This window comes from Schistocerca americana, chromosome 1, assembly GCF_021461395.2.
Source record: "Schistocerca americana isolate TAMUIC-IGC-003095 chromosome 1, iqSchAmer2.1, whole genome shotgun sequence".
NCBI lineage: Eukaryota > Metazoa > Arthropoda > Insecta > Orthoptera > Acrididae > Schistocerca > Schistocerca americana.
In genome coordinates, this window is record NC_060119.1 from 1,157,469,213 (window position 1) to 1,157,491,999 (window position 22,787).

A 22,787-nucleotide genomic window follows, 5' to 3' on the forward strand; every position below is an offset into this window, starting at 1 on the left:
CGTCAAACTGCAGCGGAATATTATTGGAGAAGGGGGAAAAGTATATCAGAAGAAAAATAAATAGTTACAAAATGCAGCAATAGATGGTGCTGTAAGCATCATAATTTAATAGTGGTCGACTACAAATGACAAATGTATCATACAACAATGTACGTTTGACGTTAAACAAACTGTACTACTCAGTGTGCATGAGTGTACAGGTGTGATACTGTTGGTTACGTGAGTCCATCCACCACAGCAAGGTCATATCACATCGGATGGAAATAACCGGTTTTTAATTGTCCCGAGGACAAAAACCGCATAAAAAGCATCAATCAAAATCAAATTCGATTATTAATTTCCATGTAACTAGCGCAAAACATGTTCAATATGCTGTCCACCATTTTCTGCAACAAGTTTAAATCGAGAAACAGCATGTTCCACAACTGATCTAAGTGTTTCCGGGGTCACGTTCAGATTGTGTTGCGCAGTGCGTGCTTTCAATGCAGCTAAGTGTGCAATCGGAACACTGAACACAACGTCTTTCAGGCAGCCTCACAGCCAGAAGCGACACGGATTAAGATCTGGTACTCTGGACAGGCAGGCTGTAGGGAAATGATGGCCGATAATTCTCGAATTTCCAAAATGGCGCTTCAGCAGCTTCTTAACTGGATTTGCAGTGCGCGTAGGTGCCCCATCTTGCATAAAGATGATCCCATCCACACATGCACGCTGTTGCAGAGCTGGAATGTTGTGGTTGCGCAAAAGACACTCATAGCGCCTACCAGTGACGGTACAGGTAACAGGACCGGAAGCACCCGTCTCTTCGGAAAAATATGGCCCTGTGATAAATGATGCCGTAAAGCCGCGCCACACAGTGGCCTTTTCAGGATGAGGTGGTACTGGTTGATTTGCGCGTGGATTTTCCGTTGCCCATATTCGACAATTCTGTGTATTGACATATCCTGCCAGACGGAAGTAGGCTTCGTCTGTCCACAAAATCTTACACGGCCAATCATTGTCCTCTTCCATGCGAGCAAGAAATTCTAAAGCATAGTTCTCTCTTGTTGGCAGGTCAACGGGAAGCAACTCGTGCACATGGGTAATTTTGAATGGGTACCAAAGAAGGATGTTTCGTAGGATTTTATGCAACGTGCTCACGGGTTTGTCCAATGTTCAGGCAATTCTCCATGCACAACACGTTTGCACACCACCACTCGTCTCCTCCTTCATTGCCGTGGCTACTGCTTCCACTGACGTCGAATCAATTTGTTTCCTCCCTCTACCAGGTTGCACACCAAAAGAACCTGTCTTTTCGAATTTCCGAATCATTTTCTCCACACCCACGGCAGTCATCGGATCAACGCCTTTTTTCAAATCCTTCAGTGTCCGGAACTTCTGCAGAGCGACGTGTGCACAGTCATCATTCTTGCAATTGAGCTTTACAAGCAGAGGGAGATCCTGCATTGAGACAGTCATCGCGAACGTTGCAGACGCGAAAGGAGGAAAAGCCGTGTATCCGGCGTGTTTATACCAACTTCAAAGGGCCGTGCGCATGACAGGTGTTTTCATTTACGTATTCTGAGACATTCAGCGCCATCCATTGATCAATTTTTACACCATTTTTTTTTTCTTCTGCCATACTTTTTCCCCATTCTCTTATAATATTCCGTTGCAATTTGACATCATTCTGACCAGTGGTGTTATTTCTACAGGGTTTTTTAAATTTACCTTTAATTCTAATCACTCTGTACTTGAATTTTCATCCGCCAGAGGAAAAGTTTGGGAACAGCTGGTGTAGAGAAACTAAATTTCAGGGGTAATAGGAAGAGTTACAACAGTTGTGAGCCAGATACCCTCAGGAGAGGGTAGAAGCGCTTTATGACAACATTCCCAATCGTAACAGTGCATGCATGCATCCAAGCCAGAGACGGAGGAACAACGTCATACGCATAAGTGGACTCACACTGCGAAGTTCTTTTTTATTTATTTATTTATTGTTCCGTGGGACCAAATTAAGGAGACGTCTCCATGGTCATGGAACGAGTCAATACATGAAATTATAACACGATAGTAGAAACAGATAAAATGAAATATAAGTAACATATTCAGGCGACAATTCGTAAGTTTAAATAAAGAAAATCAACAATGTAACACTGGAATTTGATTAATTTTTCAGCTCTTTCAGGAGCTCCTCGACAGAGTAGAAGGAGTGAGCCAAGAGGAAGCTCTTCAGTTTAGACTTAAAGGTTTAAAGGTGTTTGGGCTACTGCTAAGATTTTTGAGTTCTTGTGGTAGCTTATTGAAAATGGATGCAGCAGAATACTGCACTACTTTCTGCACAAGAGTCAAGGAAGTGCATTCCACATGCAGATTTGATTTCTGCCTAGTATTAACTGAGTGAAAGCTGCTAACTCTTGGGAATAAGCTAATATTGCTAACAACAAATGACATTAAAGAAAATATATACTGTGAGGACAATGTCAGAATTCCTAGACTATTGAATAGGGGTCGACAAGAGGTTCTCGAACTTACGAACTGCCCTTCAGGTGAAGTTGAAAAACGCACAGGAGGAGCTAGATAGGATGAGGAGGGAGAAGGGGGTTGGGGAATGGGAGCTCGCTGTTGGCAAGAGATCTGCTAGGAGAAGGAGATTTTCAGATAGTTTTACTATTGGTGTTTGCAATAGATATGACCAACTGTCAGAGTCTAGTGGAGACGAATCTCTAGTAGCTGTAGATGTAGGACGTATGCAGCAGACCTCAGCAGTTACGGTGGCTAAGACAGTTGCAAAGTCTAAGAGAAAGAAGAAGGTTCTGCTGTTAGGTAGTTCTCATGGCAGGTGGTGTAGGCCAGCAGTTGCAGGAAGTGTTAGGGAGTGAGTACCAGGTCACCAGCATCGCGAAGCCTAATGCAGTATTGGCTCAGGTGACTGTTAACATAGTGGGGTTATGTAGGGATTTTACTAAAGAGGATCAGGTAGTGATTGTGGGTGGGGCTGGTAATAGTATTGACAGGGATGGGGAGTATGACATAGATGGTCACCTGGAAAAGATAGCCACTCAGACTGGCAACACGAATCTGCATTTCGTGGAACTGTTTCAGCGTCACGATCGGCCTCATCTTAATACAGCCATCAGGCGTAATAACATGAGACTTGGGGGTGCGCTGATGACAGAAGGCATGAGTCACATTTCAGTGGTGTCTTGTCAGCAGGACGGGTTCCACTAGACATGACCTGCACCTCATCAGGTATCGAAAGGGGAGGCTGGCAAACCTTATAGGTGACAGCATAGGTGGGGGTGGTGGGATCACTCATGGGAAAATTCCTATAGTAGTGGGTGTTAGAGCTGTACCTTTCTTAGATTGAAGTCAGCTGATTGGTATTCCTGCTTAAGGGAAGTCTCTCTAACAAAGGAACCACTTTCGACAAAGCTTAGGTATTCGATTAGTGAGGGAATTAGTATATTTCATCAAAATATACAAGGTATTAGAGATAAAGTTAGTGAACTGCTTACAGATGTTGACTCTGAAATTATAGGTATATCTGAACACTTCTTAAATAAGGAGATAATTCAGAGGCTTCCTTTACCAGGATACAGGTTGGCTGGCAGCTTTTCTAGGAGCTCTTTACGGTGTGGGGGAGTAGCCATTTATGTGAAAAACGGTATCCCATTTGAGTCAAGGGATGTTTCAAAGTACTGCACTGAAAAGATGTTTGAAAGTTGTGCAGGTGTGGTTAAATTTTCTGCGAAGTTCTTTGTAAATTTAACTCGATTTTGTAATCAACAAAATAACATAAGATGCTCTCTCAATCTGTGACGTTTCATTTTGTTTCCTCCATACTTTCTGAGTGTCTAACTTTTTTCTCAGGCAGTAAATATGTATTCTATTCGCATTTGTCTTGAATTTTTTAAACTTTCGTGACACTTCATACTCCATTCCATGTGATATTTTCATCTCACTCTTCTTTTAACCACTTCTTCGCTAATGTCCTGTGCTCCGTCTGTCCCGTTATGACCTTTGGAGATTTAAAAATTTCACTTCTTCAGGTTTTAATATGTCTTTTTTCTCTCGTATTCAAAAACCATTACTCATTCCCATTTAGCAAAGTCCGCAGAGCAACTATCTTATACCGTTTCAATTCAGTTTCATTCAGTGTTTTAGTGTCTGCCTATTCTATTTATGATACACATACAGGGTCTCTCTCCTAAGAGTCATCAGGCGTATTTTCTCTGATGCTCCGAAAGATAGAAATATCGTTTTTGCATTGTATAGCTAGAGTCAAACCAGACAAAAACTGTTCCTCACATCTTTCATGCGACGCTCTGTGTGGACGGAAACAGTCGGTTTGTTTCCAGTTAATATCCAAATTATCTTTAAATCGTAATTTTACGGCTCATTCGATACAGCGCCCCCAGATTAGTCTAGTCCGATATTCGTTGTACAGTTACATATTAACAGACAGGGACAGTATAACTCGAAGAATAACCAATACTCCAGCGCCGACCGACCCCCCTGGCCCACACTGACTGCTACCACCAAGCTTGCAGCACTACTCAATCGCTGCTGGATTGCTAATTATTCTTCTTGTTTTATGTTGCTGTTGATGCATGTCGATAAAACGAATATCGGACTAGACTAATTTTGGAGCGCTGCATCGAAGAGGCACGTAAAATTCCGATTTAAAAATCATTTTGTAGGTAATGGGTAACAAATCGACGCTTTCCGTCGACGCTGGTTGTCGTATGAAACACGTGGTGAGCAACGCTTTTTTGGGCTGACACCACTTACACGTTGAAAAAACAAAATTGCGAATATCTACTGAAACACCAGAGAAACCGAGCCTGACAAATGGCTCTGAGCACTATGCGACTTAACATCTGAGGTCATCAGTCCCCTAGAACTTGGAACTACTTAAACCTAACTAACCTAAGGACATCACACACATCCATGCCCGAGGCAGGATTCGAACCTGCGACCGTAGCGGTCGCGCGGCTCCAGACTGAAGCGCCTACAACCGCACAGCAACTCTGACCGGCCCGAGCCTGACAATTTCTAGGTGAGACATCTCGTATATGTCCCAAAAACACGCCAACAAGTTTTAGAAACAAGCTATTTACACCACAGCAAGAAAAAAACGTCTACTAAACATGGGCTCTAAAATGCATACCCTAAGAGCTATGGGCACTTGTTCAGTAGAAGAGATGTGTTACGCACTATCGAAGATAAACAAGAGCTCATAGTTCTTAAGATACGCGTTTTAGACCCCATGTTTACTGTACTTTTTTCTTGTTTTGGCGTAAGGAACCTGGTCCCAAGGCTTGTCGGTATTTTATTGCGACACCTTGTGCATAACATTGATTATCAATTACAGTTTAGCAGTCAAGTGAAGTCATTACAATATTGAAAACGTGCGGAACAAGACATTTGCTCACTGTGGGAGTTTAGATTTAATTAACTGAAGAGTGACATCATAATCTGGTTATTGCTCACATAAATGTATGTATGCCTCAGTTATAGTATTTTATATAAAAAATCAAAATATTTGTTATTACGCTACTTTAAGTGTTTTTCAATTTGTTGTTTTGCTCTTTGTTCGTTTTCTTCTATAGCAGTTCTGACGTTGAAAGTATGTTTTTCAGAGTACTTGTTGTGTTCAGTTTGTGTGAACATCCCTAGTAAAATCTGCTCATTTCACATATGTAGGGCTGATTTGAACATGTTCATCTACATTTCTACATAGTTCTTCTAAGAGGAGCCCATTTTTATTGGTATATAATACTGAAAAGCTACAGCAAACGATTATACAGGTTGTAAATAACTGTTTCGTACGGTGACCTAGGTTTCGACACCTCTATGGATATCTTCATCAGAATGAAATTTTGAGAAACCGTAAAATTACATTGCGAGAAAGCAATGGTCAGAATTAAGAGCAGATATGCTCAAGTCAAAAAATAAAATAAAACACGTTCTAGCCTTTGGCACGTGTACCTCATTTTATTTTTCGACTTGAGCATATCTGCTCTTAATTTTGATCATTGCTTTCTCGGAATGTAATTTTACGATTTCTCAATATTTCATTCTGATGAAAACTTCTATAGAGGTGTCTAAACCTAGGTCAGTATACCAAACAGTTATTTGCAAGCGGTTGGCTACATAATCTTGTAACTATACGGTTGCTGAGAAACAGCCATGTTTATAGCTGTAAGACTGGAAAGTTGTCTTTAAAAGTAGAAAAAGCGTTCTTGGTAATCCATGTGAGTCACGACTGCATATTTACTTAAAATGTTTTAGTATAAAAGTCGATGCGTCGACGGTGTCTGATATTAAACTTGCTACCAGTCTGGCCAATATAACACCTGGGTTAATCGTCACGATCAATCTTGAATATATTCCTTAATTTTCCACAGCTAGACTGGCGGTTTTGGTGTTGTGCACTACCGTACTTTGCACAGGGTTATAAGTTTCGACACCATTATGTACCCACATAATCTACAGCGTTCATCTTTAGCACCACATTTTAAAAGCTTTTGTCTGTGTTATTCATTGCCCAAGTTTCACTCCAGACAAGTACTTTCACAAAAGACATGTAACACTTAGCTTGTTTGCAACAAGACAAGTACCAACAAGCACAGTATGATGACGGCAACTGGAGTGCCACGGACTCTCAGGAAGGCGACCAGAGTTGGGGCTTCTTTGGACACGGCAGCAGAGGGCGTCGCGCTGATGGTGCTGCGCACAGCGACATCACTCGGGACGCAGTAGTGGGTCATCTTTTCAGACGACTCGCGTTTCTGCGAGCGTCACCATGGATGTAGCCGTGTATGAAGTCTCGAAGGAGCTACGAATGTTGCTGGATTACACCTGCCACCTTCATATGGTCCCGCCACCTGGCATGGTTCTCTAAAGTGCCAATGACTCCACAAAACGATCGCCTCTGATTCGCACGTCCTGTTACATGGATAGCAGCCGGATTTATAATGTGTCCACGCATATCGGAGTGTCGTGTGTTTGTGGCGTTATCTTTCAATTAGATAAACCAAAGCTGCATGCTGTCCTGACTTACTTCCATACACACGGTGTTCCACAGTTGCACCAACCGTACTTTCCCGAGATGTCTCAACCACAGGCAACATCTGGCCATGGGTTACTAAGAGACTGACCAGCCACCACTCGGCAGCCGCTACGACTGAGCCTTAAGGAGGATGGAACAATGGCCGTCCTGTCATCCAGGCTCAGTTCGACAGGATGCCCAGCTGAATTAGAGTCACAGTTACTGCTGGAGGTGGCTAATTTGTGTACTAATTTCTCACCAGATTAACAAATAAGTCAAATAATATATTCTACCTATTATACTGTTCTGACACAATTTTATTCAACTCGCCGCTTTTCATAAATCAGAGATAGAGTGCAGTCAGTGGATCTATGCCAAATCGAGTGCTTCAGAAGAGAAATACTTTTTTTAACTATTACTCTACGTAATAGAAGTTGGTTCTGGTGTAACATAGCAGTCACTTTCGGCCTCTACACAAAATTGCTTGAAATTATCTGTTTCTTTTCAAATTTATCCTTTTACGTATATTCACTTTATCAGCGTTCATCGTATGGTTAAAGTTTTCTCATTTAGTTTCTAATTTAGAAATTATTCCCAGCTTTGCTAACTCATCTGGGAAGTGAGATTATAGGTTTCAGCATAGTGTGATACGAGACCACTGCTCTTCTTAATTTTAACACTTTCTTTTAGAAATGCCTTTTGAAGGAGCTGGGGCAAAGCATGACGAACTACCTCACTTCTGATCACTAGTTTCTCTTAAAAGGCAATATTTTAATTACAATTTGTTAATTACAATATCAATACAGATATACCAGTAACTTTCATCATACTTTGCTAAGACGAAATCCAATAGTAGTTTGTAATTGTCTGATCAAACGGAATCGTTCGATGTAAATCATATAACATTTTATTACATTTTTGTTTTGAGATTTCAGTAGTGCTCTGTTTTTTTATGTTTAAGCTCTTTCCGACCAAATCAACCCGGTCCAATAAAAAACATTATAAACAGAATTTTGCATACGATCAGAACTGACACTTTGTGGCGGATTCCCAATGTTCAGTTGGATACACTGAAGTATCTCTACTGTAATCGTCGAAATAAATTAAATAAACGGGAAAAACAGCGCCATCCCAATTAACATGAGCTCACGAAAAAGACATTATTCCGTACAGGACATCAGATTGGAATACTGGCTACCTTACACAGGACCAGACCGAGCGGCTGGTGCAGTGGTCAGCTCACTGGACTCGCATTCTGGAGGACGATGTCTCAGACTCGCATCTGGCCATCCTGATTTTGGTTTTCTGTGACTTCCCTAAATCGCTTTAGGCAAATGCTGGGATCGTTCCTTTGAAACAACCTTCTCTAATTCGATGGGACCCATGACGCCGCTGTTTGGTCCCCTCCCCCAAATCAACCAACCAACCACAGGACCACATCAGGTAATGGTTAACATTGTGGGCCGAAATAAGAAAGAGATCACCTACAGTTCTATAACACACCAGCTTTGGTGGATGACAGGTAGACCAGACATTGTAGGAAGAACAAGTATGCAACAACAGGATATGAGTTTCGTCATAAAACATGTGTTAACAACAAATCCCACGAACTGACTGAACAGAGTAAACGTGTGTTATGTGACAAAGGCGTGAAAAATACCGCATTATGATGTGTACAAATAGAACAAAAACTATAACAGCCTTTAGCAAATACTAAAAGATCTTGTAAAAAAGCTTTTAAAAAACTTGTGTATTAATGAACTTTTCTCATTCATTAAATAAATAACATAAATCTACATGATATTTAATTTGTATAATAAGACACGTCGTAATTCTGATATATGGTTTGTCTGGCGCCATGTGATTGATGTCTTGATGTCACTAACCACTGAAATAAAAGCAGCAGCATTAGAGCTGAAGCGACTCTTTCTCGTTTGCAGTAGCACTTGCTTGAGAGGTTGTTGTGATCATCCTAGCAGATGCTTTAACACACGACAGTTATGCGTAAGCTTGCAAGATGGCGCTGCATTGTTTTTACCTAGAGTGAAGATGGTAACACTGTTTCCTAGACTGAAGATGTCAACACTGATTACTGAGGCTGCAAGCCTCTCCAGTCGTTCAGCTCATCCATCTCATGTTGTTTGTGAACAGAGCAAATACGTACGATTATTCAAAGTGTTCCTTCATTCTTTATAAAGCTAAAATATCAATTCGAACATACATATGAAGCCGTGGACCTGCATCTTGGACGACAAAATAGGGTGCAAGGAACACCCAAGAGAGCTGAGGATTTCGGACTTAACACTGCCAGAAAAAATGGATCACCCTCAACAACTGCGTTCATTGGCACCAGTGTATAGTATGAGCATACGGAGGGGTTGTAGTGCTAGTGATCATTTGTCACGGTCATCAGCGACTGGATTCCACTCAGGAGGACTGTCTGTGTACCCTCTGTTTTGACTCTGCAGCCAGTAACTGTGCTGAGTTTAGAGATAAGCACTCTTTGGAACATTGATTATAGGGTACAACCATGCCCCACAGACGAGAAAGTACTCCCATTTCAATGGCGCCGTATTATGGGTCTGCAGGAAGCAGGATGGGCGTATTGAAGGATTGCAGCACATATTGGGCCTGTGCCGATGACCGTAACTGATGATCACTAACACTAGAACCCTCTGTATGCACATACTATGCCCTGGTGCCATTGAACACAGTCGTTGAGGGTGATGCATTTTTTCCGGCAGTGTTAACTCCGCAATCCGTAGCTCTAGTGGATGTATCTTGCAGCCTATTTTGTCGTCCAGGACGCAGGTCCACGGTTTCATAAGTAAGTTGGGGCTGATATTTTATCTTCATAAACAACAAAGAAAGACTTTAAAAAATCTTACATGTTTACTCTGTTCACAAACAACATGAGATGGATGCCGTGATCGACTGCAGAGCATTGCTGCCTCAGTGAGTCAGTGTTGCAGCCTTCACTCTGGGCAATAGTGTTGTCATCTTCACTCTGGGCAAAAACAATGCAGCGCCCTCTTGGAAGCTTAAGCATCACTGAATCGATGGTGCGTCGCTGCTTACAGCAGTGGTCTGTGGAACATTCCCGGACTCTTAGGTCAGGTTCTTCAAATGGTTCAAATGGCTCTGAGCACAATGGGACTTAACATCTGAGGTCATCAGTCCCTTAGAACTTAGATCTACTTAAACCTAACTGAACTAAGGACATCACATACATCTATACCCGAGGCAGGTTTCGAACCTGCTACCGTAGCGGTCGCGCGGTTCCAGACTGAAGCGCCTAGAACCGCTCGGCCACAGCGGCTGGCAGGCCTGGTTCTGTACGTCACGAAGTACAAGTGCATATCAAGATCGACTTATTACGCGAGCAGTGGTGACCCCCCGAACATCATCCAGGGACGAAATCCGGACACATGTTACACCTGTTGTGTCATCAGTTACCACTGGGAACCAGCTGCTAGCAGCAGGACTAAGATCACGTGTTTGATCTATAAGTATCGAATAAGTTTGACCTCAAGTAGGAGTGAAAGAGCCTCATCCAACTCTAGGTCACAGTAGAGTGCAGCAGACTTCTACCAAAGAAACTCAGTGTAGGTCTGTAACAAAGGAGAATAGGAAGAAAACAGTCTTGCTGCTAGGCAGTAGCCATTAGAAGAGAGCAGGCCAGGTGGTACAGAACAAATTAGGAACAGGGTACCAGGTCACAAGTATTGTGTAGCCAAGCCAGGTGACTGAGGACATATGGAATTTGTGTGAAGGGCTTGGGAGAGAGGATCAGATTGTTGTAATCGGAGAAGCAGGGAAAAGCCTGGGTAAGAACAATATTGGAAGCATTAGGGGTGAGCTGGATGAAACAGGAGAAGAAACCACACACACAAATGTGAGTCTTGTGTCTTGTGGAGGTCCTGCGGTGCCACGACCAGTGCTGGGCTAACACTGCAGTGAGCCGCACGAACACTGAGTTGAGCAGGCAGCTGATGAATGGAACGAAATCTCGTACGAGTGCAGCGCCTGTTGCTACAGATGGGAGATGGCGGTATACTAGATACAGCCTACACATGAACAGGGGAGAGAATAATAGGTTGGTTGAGCTTATTGCAGACAGTATACAGGAGGACCACCATCACACAAAGCAAGATCCCTGTGTTTACTGGTGTCAGAGACGCACCTTTTTGGGTTAGAATCAGGATTCAGACACCCTATTTCCAAAAAAGTGAAAATAACAAAATGGCTCTTAGCACTAAGGGACTTAACTTCTGAGGTCATCAGTCCCCTGAAAATAGCAGAAGAGCCCTACAAAAAAGTAACATTACCTTATTTAATCAAAATATTAGAGAACTGAGTAGTAAGGTAGAAAAGCTTCTTGTCTGTTTGGGAAATTTTAGTAAGCACTGAAAAGATACACATCCTTTTCCTATGTGAGCACTGTATAACCACACAAGGTTGCATAAGTTAGGTAAACAAGATTACACTTTAGCAGCTTACTCATGTAGAACTAATATCGGAAAAGCAGGAGTTGTTACATATATTGAGACAGAACACATGTTCAGGAACGTTGAGACCAGTAGATTTTCTAGTGATCAGCACATACATGTCTGCACTTGTGAACAGAGACTGAAAAATAGTTCACTTTTAATTGTACCTGCATACAGATCCCCACTGGGAAATTTTGAGCGTTTTATGATTAATCTGGATTCCATACTATGCTATCTGTCAGGCAGCAGCAAGCAGTTAATAGTCTGTGGTGACTACAGTGTAGATTTACTAAAGGATTCTGATATGAAGAGCGATCTGGAAACCTTAATTGGATCTTATAATTTTATCTCAGTAATTACCTTTCCAACACTGGTGGATACAGACAGTAAGAATCTAATTGATAATGTTTTCCTCGGTGAAATTCAAAGCAATGCAGCAACTGCTCACCCAGTAGCACATGCTCTCTCTGACCATGATGCAGATTTAGTTAGGATAAATAACATATTGCCTTACACTATGGATATTACTCTGTGGAAATCAGTTAGAATAATTAAAGGCTACAGGACAAAAGTTTTTAAGGATAGTTTACAAGAAATGACGTGGGATGAAATGATGAATTCAGATCGTTATTTGAAAAAGGACATTAAATAGAGATGTAACAAAAAACGTATATTACTAGAAGAATTAAAGTATCTTGGAAAACGGAAATATATCCACTGGCGAGAACAAGTAGAAATGCTGCACTACTACATAAACTACTCAAAATTACTAAGAGAATTTATTAAAAAATCAAGGAACATGCACACTATGCAAGAAATCAGTAGTTTCGACAACAGACTTAAGGCTATATGGAACACATGAAACGAAACACAGGACAAACAGCCTCAGAACAAGATAACGTTGCTCTTGAAGCGAATGGAAATACTATAAATGATGAATCACAGGTAGCAAATATATTTAAAAATCATTTCTTAAATATAGAGTAGACAGCATAAGGAAGAAAAATTCAAGATAAGACTCACAGCAGTATGATGAAAAGGTAACTCTCATAAAATTCAATCATACGAATGTATCACCAACTTCTTTTCAAATTAAGAAAATTACACATTCTCACAAAAATAAATGCTCATTTGGTTTTGATTGTGTTTCCAATAGAGCACTATAGATTCAGTCCCATACAACAAGCCAGGTCTCATCTTAAATATGTAATGCATCACTAACTCAAGGCATTTTTCCACAGAGACTGAAAAATACCATTGTTAAACATCTCTTCAAGAAAAGTAATAACAGAGATGTCAATAACTACAGGCCCGCTCCACTGCTCACATAATTTTCCAAAATATTTGAGACGATGGTCTACTCTAGAATAGTTTCTCACATTAGCAACACTAATGGCCTCATAAAATCACAGTTTGGATTTCAGAAGAGTTACTCCACTGAGACTGCCATTTATAATTTCACTCACGAGATTTTAGAAGCATTAAATAGTAAAATGGCGCTGGCTGGTATTTTCTGCTACCTGCAATTAACTGTGTGAATCACAGTGCTCTCTTAAAAAGTTAAAATTTTATGGAATTTACGGAATAGCCAACCAATGGATAATGTCATACCTAACCAAAAGAATACAGAAATTTGTACTTAGTAATTCAACCAGTATTGTCTGGGGACGTAATTCTGACTGGGGAGAACTCGTACCTGAGGTTCCCCAAGGCTCAATATTGTTCCTCATATCCGTAAATGATCTTCCATCTAATATACAACAAGCGGTATTGGTTCATTTCGCAGATGATACTAGTATAACAATCAATCCTAGCCTATATGCAGTAGCGGAAGAAATGGTAAACAATGTTCTTAAAAGTATCATTGACTGGTTTTCTGCGAATGGTCTGACTCTTAATTTTATAAAGAGACAACATGTTCAGTTATGCACATCTAGGGATACTACAGCAATGGTATGTCTAACTCATGGTGAGGAAATAATAAGTAATGTCGAAACTTCAGAATTCTTAGTTGTACATACTCATGAGAGGTGTAACGGGATAAAGCGCATTTTCGAACTTCTAAAACAACTAAGTACAGCCACATTTGTACTTAGAATCATAGCAAACCTTGGGGAGAGACAAATCTGTAGGTTGACATATTTTGTATAATTTCATTCAACGATCTCATATGGAATAAAGTTCTGGGGTAACTCATCTTTAAGAATGAAAGTCTTCATTGCTCAAAAAAGTGCTGTGAGAATAATACATGGTATTCACCCACAATCATGTTGTAGATATCCGTTTAAGGACTTGGGCATTCTGGCTACTGCTTCACAGTATATTTCCCATGAAGTATGTTGTAAATAATCCAATACAGTGCAAAAGGAACAACGATGTACATAATTAAGACACTGGAAGGAAACAGACATCCAGTACTCCATGTTAAGGTTATCCTTCACACAAAAAAGGGTGCCCAAAGTTGCAACAAAAAATTTTTGTCAGTTAGCCGATGATACAAAGTATCTGACAGATAGTGAAGCAAAATTTGAAAAAAAAAAGCTGAAGAAGTTTCTCCTCGAAAGCTCCTTATATTTTTAGAAGAATTTCTGTTATTTTAATGTGCAGAAGGTTGTGGGTAAGGATTACAAATTCACACCTCTATATTTAAAAAAATAAAGTAAAATAAACTTATTAATGTTCAGCATGTACTCAATATATACATAAATTTCCTATATGAATGTAAAATGACTCATTCCACCTCATTACGATATATCATGCAAAATGATCGACAGAACATGAAACTAACTAACTAACTATCCTCCAGCCAGGCTACCACTGACACCATGACACCACCAAGCGAGACTACTCTGATTTTGTGATAGAGTTGACTGGAAAGTGCAGTCCCTCTTCTTCAATGATGTGAGTAGGTCTTGTCTGTATGTGAGTGATAGCCATACAGTGTACAGTATAGATGTGGTGAATGGCACAGTCTGAATTGCATTTGCCCGTGATACAAAGGTCCCACCATCCATCCTGAAATTCATGGGGTGGGGGCCATCATCACCTACAACCAGCGGTCTCATTTGGTGTTTTTGAGGGTGTGTGAAACAGTGTTTGCAACATTGAACAGGTTGTTATCCACGTGCTGCTGCCATTTCTTCGACAGGAATGTAATGTGCCTATACAGCATGACAACACCTGCCCACATACAGCTGCTATGATGCAGTGCTCTCTTCATGGGGTAAAACATTTGGCCTGGCCCACATGAGCACCACATGTCTCATCAATCAAACACGTATAACATGCGATGAAGTGAGTGGTTACTCGATCTCAACAGCCTGGAAGAACCATTGTTGAACTGCAACAAAAGGTGCACGATGCTTGAGATAGTCATGGGATGCCATTTGGCATCTTATTGGTCATTTGTATGTGAGAATACACACATACTTTGCCGCCAGAGGGTAGAGGGGGGATGTTGGGAGGGGAGATACACTATGCATTGATGAGACTGTTCGGGCAACCTTTACTGTGATATATGTGTTTCATTTGGTCTGAATTTGTTATCATCTTCTTCTACAATGATGAACTACCTGCACATCAATTATCAATAAAATGACCTTGTCCTTCAGAGGGTGCATTTTTTTCTGGCAGTGTATAATACTAGTGGAGGCTCAAGTTAATGCCTAATAAAATAAACGGCAAGCAGTTCTTATTGCACAGACACAGTAAATAAAATTTTATTCCTTGCTGTCCTTTGTGATGTTGGAGTTTCAGTGGCTAGCAGTGTATCACGACATAGGAAGAGACACTGGGAAGAGTTTCGTAAGAAGTGTAGTGGGGGTGAGAAGGGCACAGTCAACAAACCCCATTTGAGGTTGTCTGAATACTGAATGTAGGCCTGCAAGCCAAGCAGGAGGCTGGCTGACACCGTCACATGTTGCAGCGAGGCGTGCGGGTTGGCATGGTGGTGCTGGTCGTGGTCTTGCCAGCTGGTGGGCGCCGCCGCGCTGCTGGGGCTGGCCGCCTGGCTACTCACCATCGCCCTCGACCTCTTCCACCCTCTGCGTCTGGTCGACCGCCTGCACCAGCGGGTCGTGCTCATCACGGGTGAGTCACCTCACAGCTTACAGCTCTGTATGCACAGGCTCTTCCTCCCGTGGTGATACATTGGAGTTTGAGTGTATAATGCAAGAGGACTCACTGACCTTCCCTTATTTCCACTCACAATAATTGGACAGAACAAATTATATGGTGTAGGTGTTTATTAGAATAAACTTTACAACATGCACAGACAGTGTTCCAACTGCGGCTCCTGGCTTAGCAGGGAGACATGTACGCCCACCCGCTACACGGTCTCGAAGCTACCTGCCCGGCTGTTACAATGGTGGCTAATCTTACCTGTGCACACAAAGTACCTGGGAGATCCACTTCTGCATGTAGGTTGCAAGATCTCCCAACAGGGAGCAGACTATACTGGACAGCCTGACCTGCCCAGTTTGGAAGCTGCCACTAGATGGCAATTGGAGTGAGTTGCAGAGTCCAAACATACTCTCACTCTAAAACGAGTTTTCTCATTTTACAAGTAACCATAATTTTAACAAACAACAAAACCAAAACAATGAAACCAATAAAGATATAACTAAACACAATATCAATGCACATAAAACATTTGGGATGCCCACACCACCAAACACCACTGTCACACTGTATGTGAAACACTATGGGTACTAACATGTAGGACACAAAACAACAAAGTATTAATATCATATTGCATGAAAATCAGTACTAACAGCAGTCATTCCACAAGGAAACATCCACAGCCTCTCAAGCTGATCTTATGTATTTGCTAGTGGGCCTGTACCATGTACCATTACACAGATCTCAGGGAACCCTTAACTGATTCAGTGCTTAGGCAGGGGACACAGTTTTGCTACAGGCATCTTCATATGCCCATTAGCAGTTCTCACTCTCACCACAAGCACACACTTATCAGGACCAGGGAACAGCTGGTCAATGACACCCAGCCTCCACACCAAGGGAGGCAAGTTATCCTCCTTGACCAGCATATGATCGCCGATCTGGGGTTGCCACGCTCCTTCCGATGCCAATTTCCTGCGTTGCTGTGTGCACCACCTCTTCCAAAAGGACTGATGCAACCGCTGTACAAGTTGCCATCTGTGCAACCTGTTGGCAGGAACGTCAAGGACAGAGGGTTTGGGATGAGCACACAGGGGCTGGCCAATTAGGAAATGACCAGGAGTGAGAGTGGCAGGCGAATCGAGGTCTTCAGAGAGAAGACAAAATGGCCTTGAATACAAGCATGCTTCTATCTGAATTAAGACAGTGGCCAGTTCTTCAAATGTCAGTACCACATTGCCGATGACACTTTTGAGATGTGACTTCACGCATTTGATTCCTGCCTTCCAGAGTCCACCAAAGTGAGGGGCATGAGGTCGAGTGAACCTCCAACTTTCCCTCTGAGGTTGAAAAATTCACCACAGTAGCATCACTAGAGAAAAAATTGTTTAAGCTCATTGCTGCACCTACAAATGTGGTGCCATTTCACTGTACATTTGAGAAGGTTTCCCTCTTCTTGCAATGAATCTCATGAAGGTGGCCAAAAATGAACTTGTTGCGAAGTCACTAACTAGTTCTAAGTGGATGACCTTGGTTGCCATGCAAATGAATAAAGCAATATAAGCCTTGGTGGTAGCCTTACCCCGTCTTCCACCATTCTTTACAGCAATAGGGCCTGCATAATCTACTCTACAGTGCTGGAATGGACGAGACTGGTTTACTCTAGCTGCTGGTAGCTGACCATCAGTTGAACTGTTGTCTTGGACTTAAGCCTAAAGCATTTTAAACATTTCCTGATAACTGCTTTGACTGTGTTATGCCCATTGGGGATCCAAAACCTCCTACGCAACATAGCCATCAAAAGGTGTGAGCCAGTGTGCAACAGATGCAACAGATTTTGATGTTCACAAATTATGAGAATTTTTGTCAAATGATGCTTAGGCGGTATGACAATAGGATGGCGCTCATCATATGGTACATCAGCGTTCATTAATCTCCATCCCACTCATAAAATACCTTCGGCATCAACAAATGGATGCAAATCCCTTAATTTGCTATCATGTGCAATAGGGGAACTGGCATTCAACAAAGCGATCTCATTACCATATTCACTACGTTGAGCTGTGCCAAAGGCCCTTTTGATAGCGTTTTGGCATTCCTGTGGAGTGATTGGTCCAGTTATCCTGTCTGATTGCTGAAGCCTAGTATTATTAGCAAACCTCAGTGCATAGGCCAAAACTCTGTAAGTTTTCTTGAATGATGAATATTTATGCAGCAGTTCATCATGTTTAATGACTGACACAAAGGATACGTGTATACACCTTCTGTCAGGTCCATCTTCTACACAAATTGGAGTACAGGTGTTCCAGTCAAAGTCGCAAGTGGGCAGCCATGACGGGCCAGACCACCACTGAACAAGTGAACTCAAAGCAGCTTGATTAGTAACACGTGATAAGTGGTCAGCAGGATTAACCTCTGATTTGATATGTCTCCAGTTGGCAACTGAACTCAGTTCCTGGAATTCAGAGACTCTGTTGGCAACAAAAGGCAGCCAACAGAGAACTATTGTGGAGACCATCCACAAATGAATGCCTCCACTATCTATAATGTCTAAGGCATTGGCCCCCTTGTGAATGAGTTGAGCAAGAAGCAGAGCACCACATAATTCCATTCGTGGAAGAGACTGAGTTTTACAGGGGCAACCGGAGATTTGGCTGCAGCCAATGAGACCAACACACTGTTATTGGCAAGAATACATCTGACGTATACACATGCACCATACGCCAACTGTGAAGCATCACAAAAACCATGAATTTCTAATTTAACATACTGGGGACAAGCAATGATCTTCCTGTTAATCAAAATACCATCTAGGGAAGGCAGTTGCACATGAACAGCATTCCATTCATCAGTGAGGTTGGATGGAAGAATTTCAGCCCAATCAAGGCTTAGTTGCCACAAGCTCTGCAGGAACAATTTACATATTAAGACTGCTCGACCTAAAAGCCCCAGTGGGCCATAGATTGATGCTGTTGTAAACAGGACATTGCACATGGTAACCTTTGAGAACTGATGACTCTTCAGCTGCACATGGCACTGGAATGCGTCAGAGCCTGGGGTGCCATAATGTCCCTACAGTTTTTATGGCTTGTTCACCAGTAACAAGAAAAATACGTTTCTCTGTCCTGCACAGGAATTTTTTCCATGACCTTGTGAATATTTGAACACCATTTCCTCAGTGGAAACCCCCCAGAAGCAAGTAGTTCAGTCAGCTGAGTTTGAAGTTACTGAGCTTCAGTTTCTGTAGCTGATCCACCTAAGAAGTCATCCACATAAAAGCTAGACATGAACACTTGCGATTCCATTGGAAACCTGTTTTGATTTTCCAAAGCCAACTGTCAAAGACATCTGGTAGCAAGGAAGGCAGCAGGAGTGGTTCCATAAGTGAGTGTACACAGTCTATATTCTTGCATCGGTTCAGACGATGATTACCGCCACCGAATTCTCTGTAAGCTCCTATCATCAGGATATATTTTTGCTATGTCAGCTAACAGAGCCACATTAAAGGAGCGAAATTTTATAATAATGGAAAATAAATCTGGCTGGACAGTGGGCCCGCCAACAAAATATCATTGAGAGATACTCCATTAGAAGTGGCAGCAGAGCCATCAAATACTGCCCTCAACTTAGTAGTGGAGTTGCATTCCTTTAAGACAGTATGATGTGGAAGGTAACACTTTGGACCAAGAATACCTTGAGAATTAGAGACCTCCATGTGCCCCAGTTGAAAATATTCATGCATGAATGCAGCATATTCCTTCTGCAGATTCGATTGCCTTTTAAATCTCCTCTCAAGATGCGCCAATTTCCGAGAGGTTTGTTGTCGTGATTCACCCAAGGGTTTACAGTCAGGTTTCACTGGCAGCCGAACCACAAATCTCCCTTCTTCATCTCATCATGCCATGTGGCGCTGAAAGTGAGCCTCACATATTTCATCCTGCTTACTCATCGTTTTCGTAGACAGTTCCTTTAACTCCCAAAACCTTTGCAGTTTGTCATCTAAATTGTCACCTCTAACAAATCACGAGTGCACTGTAGAACGAGGCATATTGCATGCGGCTGAAGGCATCCTACTGGACAAAATCCAGCCAAATTTTGTTTCGGTCAGTGAAGGGCGACTTCAGCCTTTCCTTACAAATAACATTAAAGAAAACCTCAACACCAAGAATTAAATCTACTGTGACAGCCTTGTTGAATTCTGGATCAGCGAGTGGAAGATTACATGGGACATTCCAGGACCTTGTGTCTATCTTGCTCGCTGGTAGATCACTGGTGATATTGTCTACGATAGCCCAAGTGGTTCTAACATGAAAGTCGCTGAGCATAGACTACAGTTCAACATTACAGGTATAAGACACTGAGGCTGCAAAGACATTGTTTATGCCTTTCACAGGAAACGAATGTTTACTTCGTTTCAGTTTTCATTTCTCTGCCACGCCCTTAGATATATAGGATAGCCGACTCGCACTATCTAGCAGAACTCTGCAAACCTGCTGTCTACCCATGCTATCCTTAATGTCGACAACAGCTGTTGCCAACAAAACATTACAATGGATGTTTGTTTTCCCATCCGTAGCTTGATGGGCTGATTCAGTATTCTGCTCATTCCTCGGATCAGCAGGCTTGTGGAGAAGTATGTTGTGCCTTCCCTTACAGGTCTTACAAGGAGAAATCTTGCATTTAGTCGAGAAATGACCAGAGCGGATGCACAAAAAAACAAAGCTTATTTTTTGTCACACATGCCCGCCACTCACCGACATTTAGTGATTGAAACCCCTTACATTTGGTGATAGCATGAGGTTCACTACAAAAATTACATGACCCCTCAGCATCAGCATTAACCAGATGAGCCCTTTTCACATGTCTCATTTGATTTGAATTATTGGCATTTCCTTGGGGATCCTTTGAGGTGTTATCCCTGAACCTGTTCAGGTCAAGGGCCTGACATTTTGTTTCCAAAAAATCTGTCAGTTGATTTAATGTGGTGAATGTCGACCCAGACATCTTTACCTCCCACTCATGACAGAATTTCTTCTGAAAGAATAACTTCATGAAGTGGAACATCAGGTTTGAGAGCTTCTAAGGCCTTCAGATGGCTACATACGTGATTAATTAGTTGCCTATAATCGCTCGTTGCGCCATGGCCGACCGTAGATAAGGCCAACAAAGGCTTAGCATGTCTGGCTGCAATTATTTTTGGGTTATTATACCTCTGCGTAATAAGTCCCCAGGCTATCGATATGTTTCCTGCTGTGGCAGGTATATGCTTCACCTCGCAAAGACGATTTAAGGTAATGAAGTTTCTGAACGTCATCATCTGAATTGTTATTCATAATGTGACTCAAAACTGTATCCCTGTAAGATGACCACTTAAGGTAGTCGCCTTCAAAATTTGGCAAGTTAATAGCGGGTAGTTTAAAAGAGCTGACACTGCCTGACAGATTCAAGTCCAAAGACTTCGAAAGCTGGGTGTGCCTCTTCATTGAACCCTTGACAGTGGTTTCAACTAAATCCCACGAATCCTCCAATTCTGCCCTGTCTTTTCTATGATCTGCTGATTCGTCTTCAGTTTCCAGCCGTGTTTGAGACGACCCAAAATTAGTCTGAATCCGAGTCAGTCGACTTAATTTTGATTCCAGCATTTCGATGCTGGCGCTGTCCGTAAACTGTACTAAGCTGGCTAAGCGCACGTGAATAGCCTTTGCTACACCTCTCTGCTTGACTAATTTCGTTGGAACTTTAGTAGTGGCAACTATTTATTTACAGCTCGTACAAAATAGATACGTGTTTCAAAGTTTTACTGACCTTCAAAGCAGTCACCAGCATCGTGTATAGCCCGTTGCCAGTGATGTGGAAGTCGTAGGATGCTCTTAGCAGTGCCAGTTGTGTTGATAGTTCGAGCGGCCCGACGAATTTGTAGCATTTCTGAAGCGAATGCCATGAAGGGTTTCCTTCAGTTTAGAAATCGAGTTGAACTTATTAGGGCTTAAGTCAGGGGAGCGCAGAAGGTGGTATAGCACTTAGCAGCCCTATCAGTCAACCAAATCAGTAACAGCTTGCACCGTACGTGCTTCAGCATTGTCCTGCAAAATGATTGACAGATCCTGCAGAAAGTGTCAGCAGTTCTGTCTCTAAGCTGGTCGTAGGTTGTGTTCCAAAAATGAACAGCATAGAGACAGAAGTGATGACACTTTCTGCAGGACCTGACCATCATTTTGCAGGACAATGCTCAAGCATGTACAGTGCAAGCTGTTACTGATTTGGTTGACTGATGGGACTGCTAAGTGCTATACCACCTACTGCACTCCCCTGACTTAAGCCCTAATAAGTTCAACTCGATTTCTAAACTGAAGGAAACATCCTGAAGAAAGTTTCAATAACTGTGTGTAGTAACGCTTGCCTAAAACGGTAGTTGTGGGTCTCAGAACCCTAGAAACCGGAGTCACAGATGCAATGTTGTATTTGAATGATGGGTCAGTCAGCGGCTGAAACTTTGAACGATTTGGGCATTTCTCATCCATCATACCTTTGCTCAGCTGATATCTGTTTATAGCATATTGTACAATACTCTTTACATCTGTCCATTGATTTTCAAAATTGACAGCACTTTAGATGAATTTTTACTGTCTACCGCTACGGTAATCTGAAATCTGTTTCTTATCGCTTTTTCTAAGCAGAAATATCTTCCTACCTTTCTTTGTGTACCTATTTACACGCATATTCAGTAATGATTTGCGCGAATCACTCCAACGGTGGTAGTCAGATGCTGGATACCATTGTGCATGCACAGAAATTTGCTTACACTTCAGTCACCAGCAGCCACATGCCACCCAAAAAGGGGCCTGCAAAGTCGACGTGTACCCAGTTCCAAGTGTGCTCCAGAACTGGCCAATGGGAAATCTGACTTAGTTGCGCAGCCTTCTTCTGTGTACAGGCCGCTGAAGATCAGTACTGTGATAATTAGCAGCTAGTAGGCACGATGCAATGCCAAAGCGCATGCAGCAACGGCGGTGTGTGAGGATGTGAGACTGGAGAGACGACAACTTTGCTCTTCTGTGTCAATCATGAAGACGCCTGGACTCAGCTGAGCTGATCTTTCAGCAGAAAACATGGTCGTCACACTGAAGGTGCATAGGGAGGGA

At 42.2% G+C, this 22,787-nt stretch overlaps 1 protein-coding gene across 2 annotated transcripts in view; it reads left to right on the top strand.

Moving 5' to 3' along the window:
* The window catches only part of LOC124619502 (short-chain dehydrogenase/reductase family 9C member 7-like), a 175,574-nt gene that overhangs the window by 26,132 nt on the left and 126,655 nt on the right, over positions 1 to 22,787 (top strand). For both annotated transcript variants that reach the window (XM_047145939.1, XM_047145928.1), the window contains exon 2: positions 15,452 to 15,615. In XM_047145939.1, the coding sequence (XP_047001895.1) occupies positions 15,452 to 15,615 (164 nt within the window). The remainder of the gene's footprint in view (positions 1 to 15,451; positions 15,616 to 22,787) is intronic.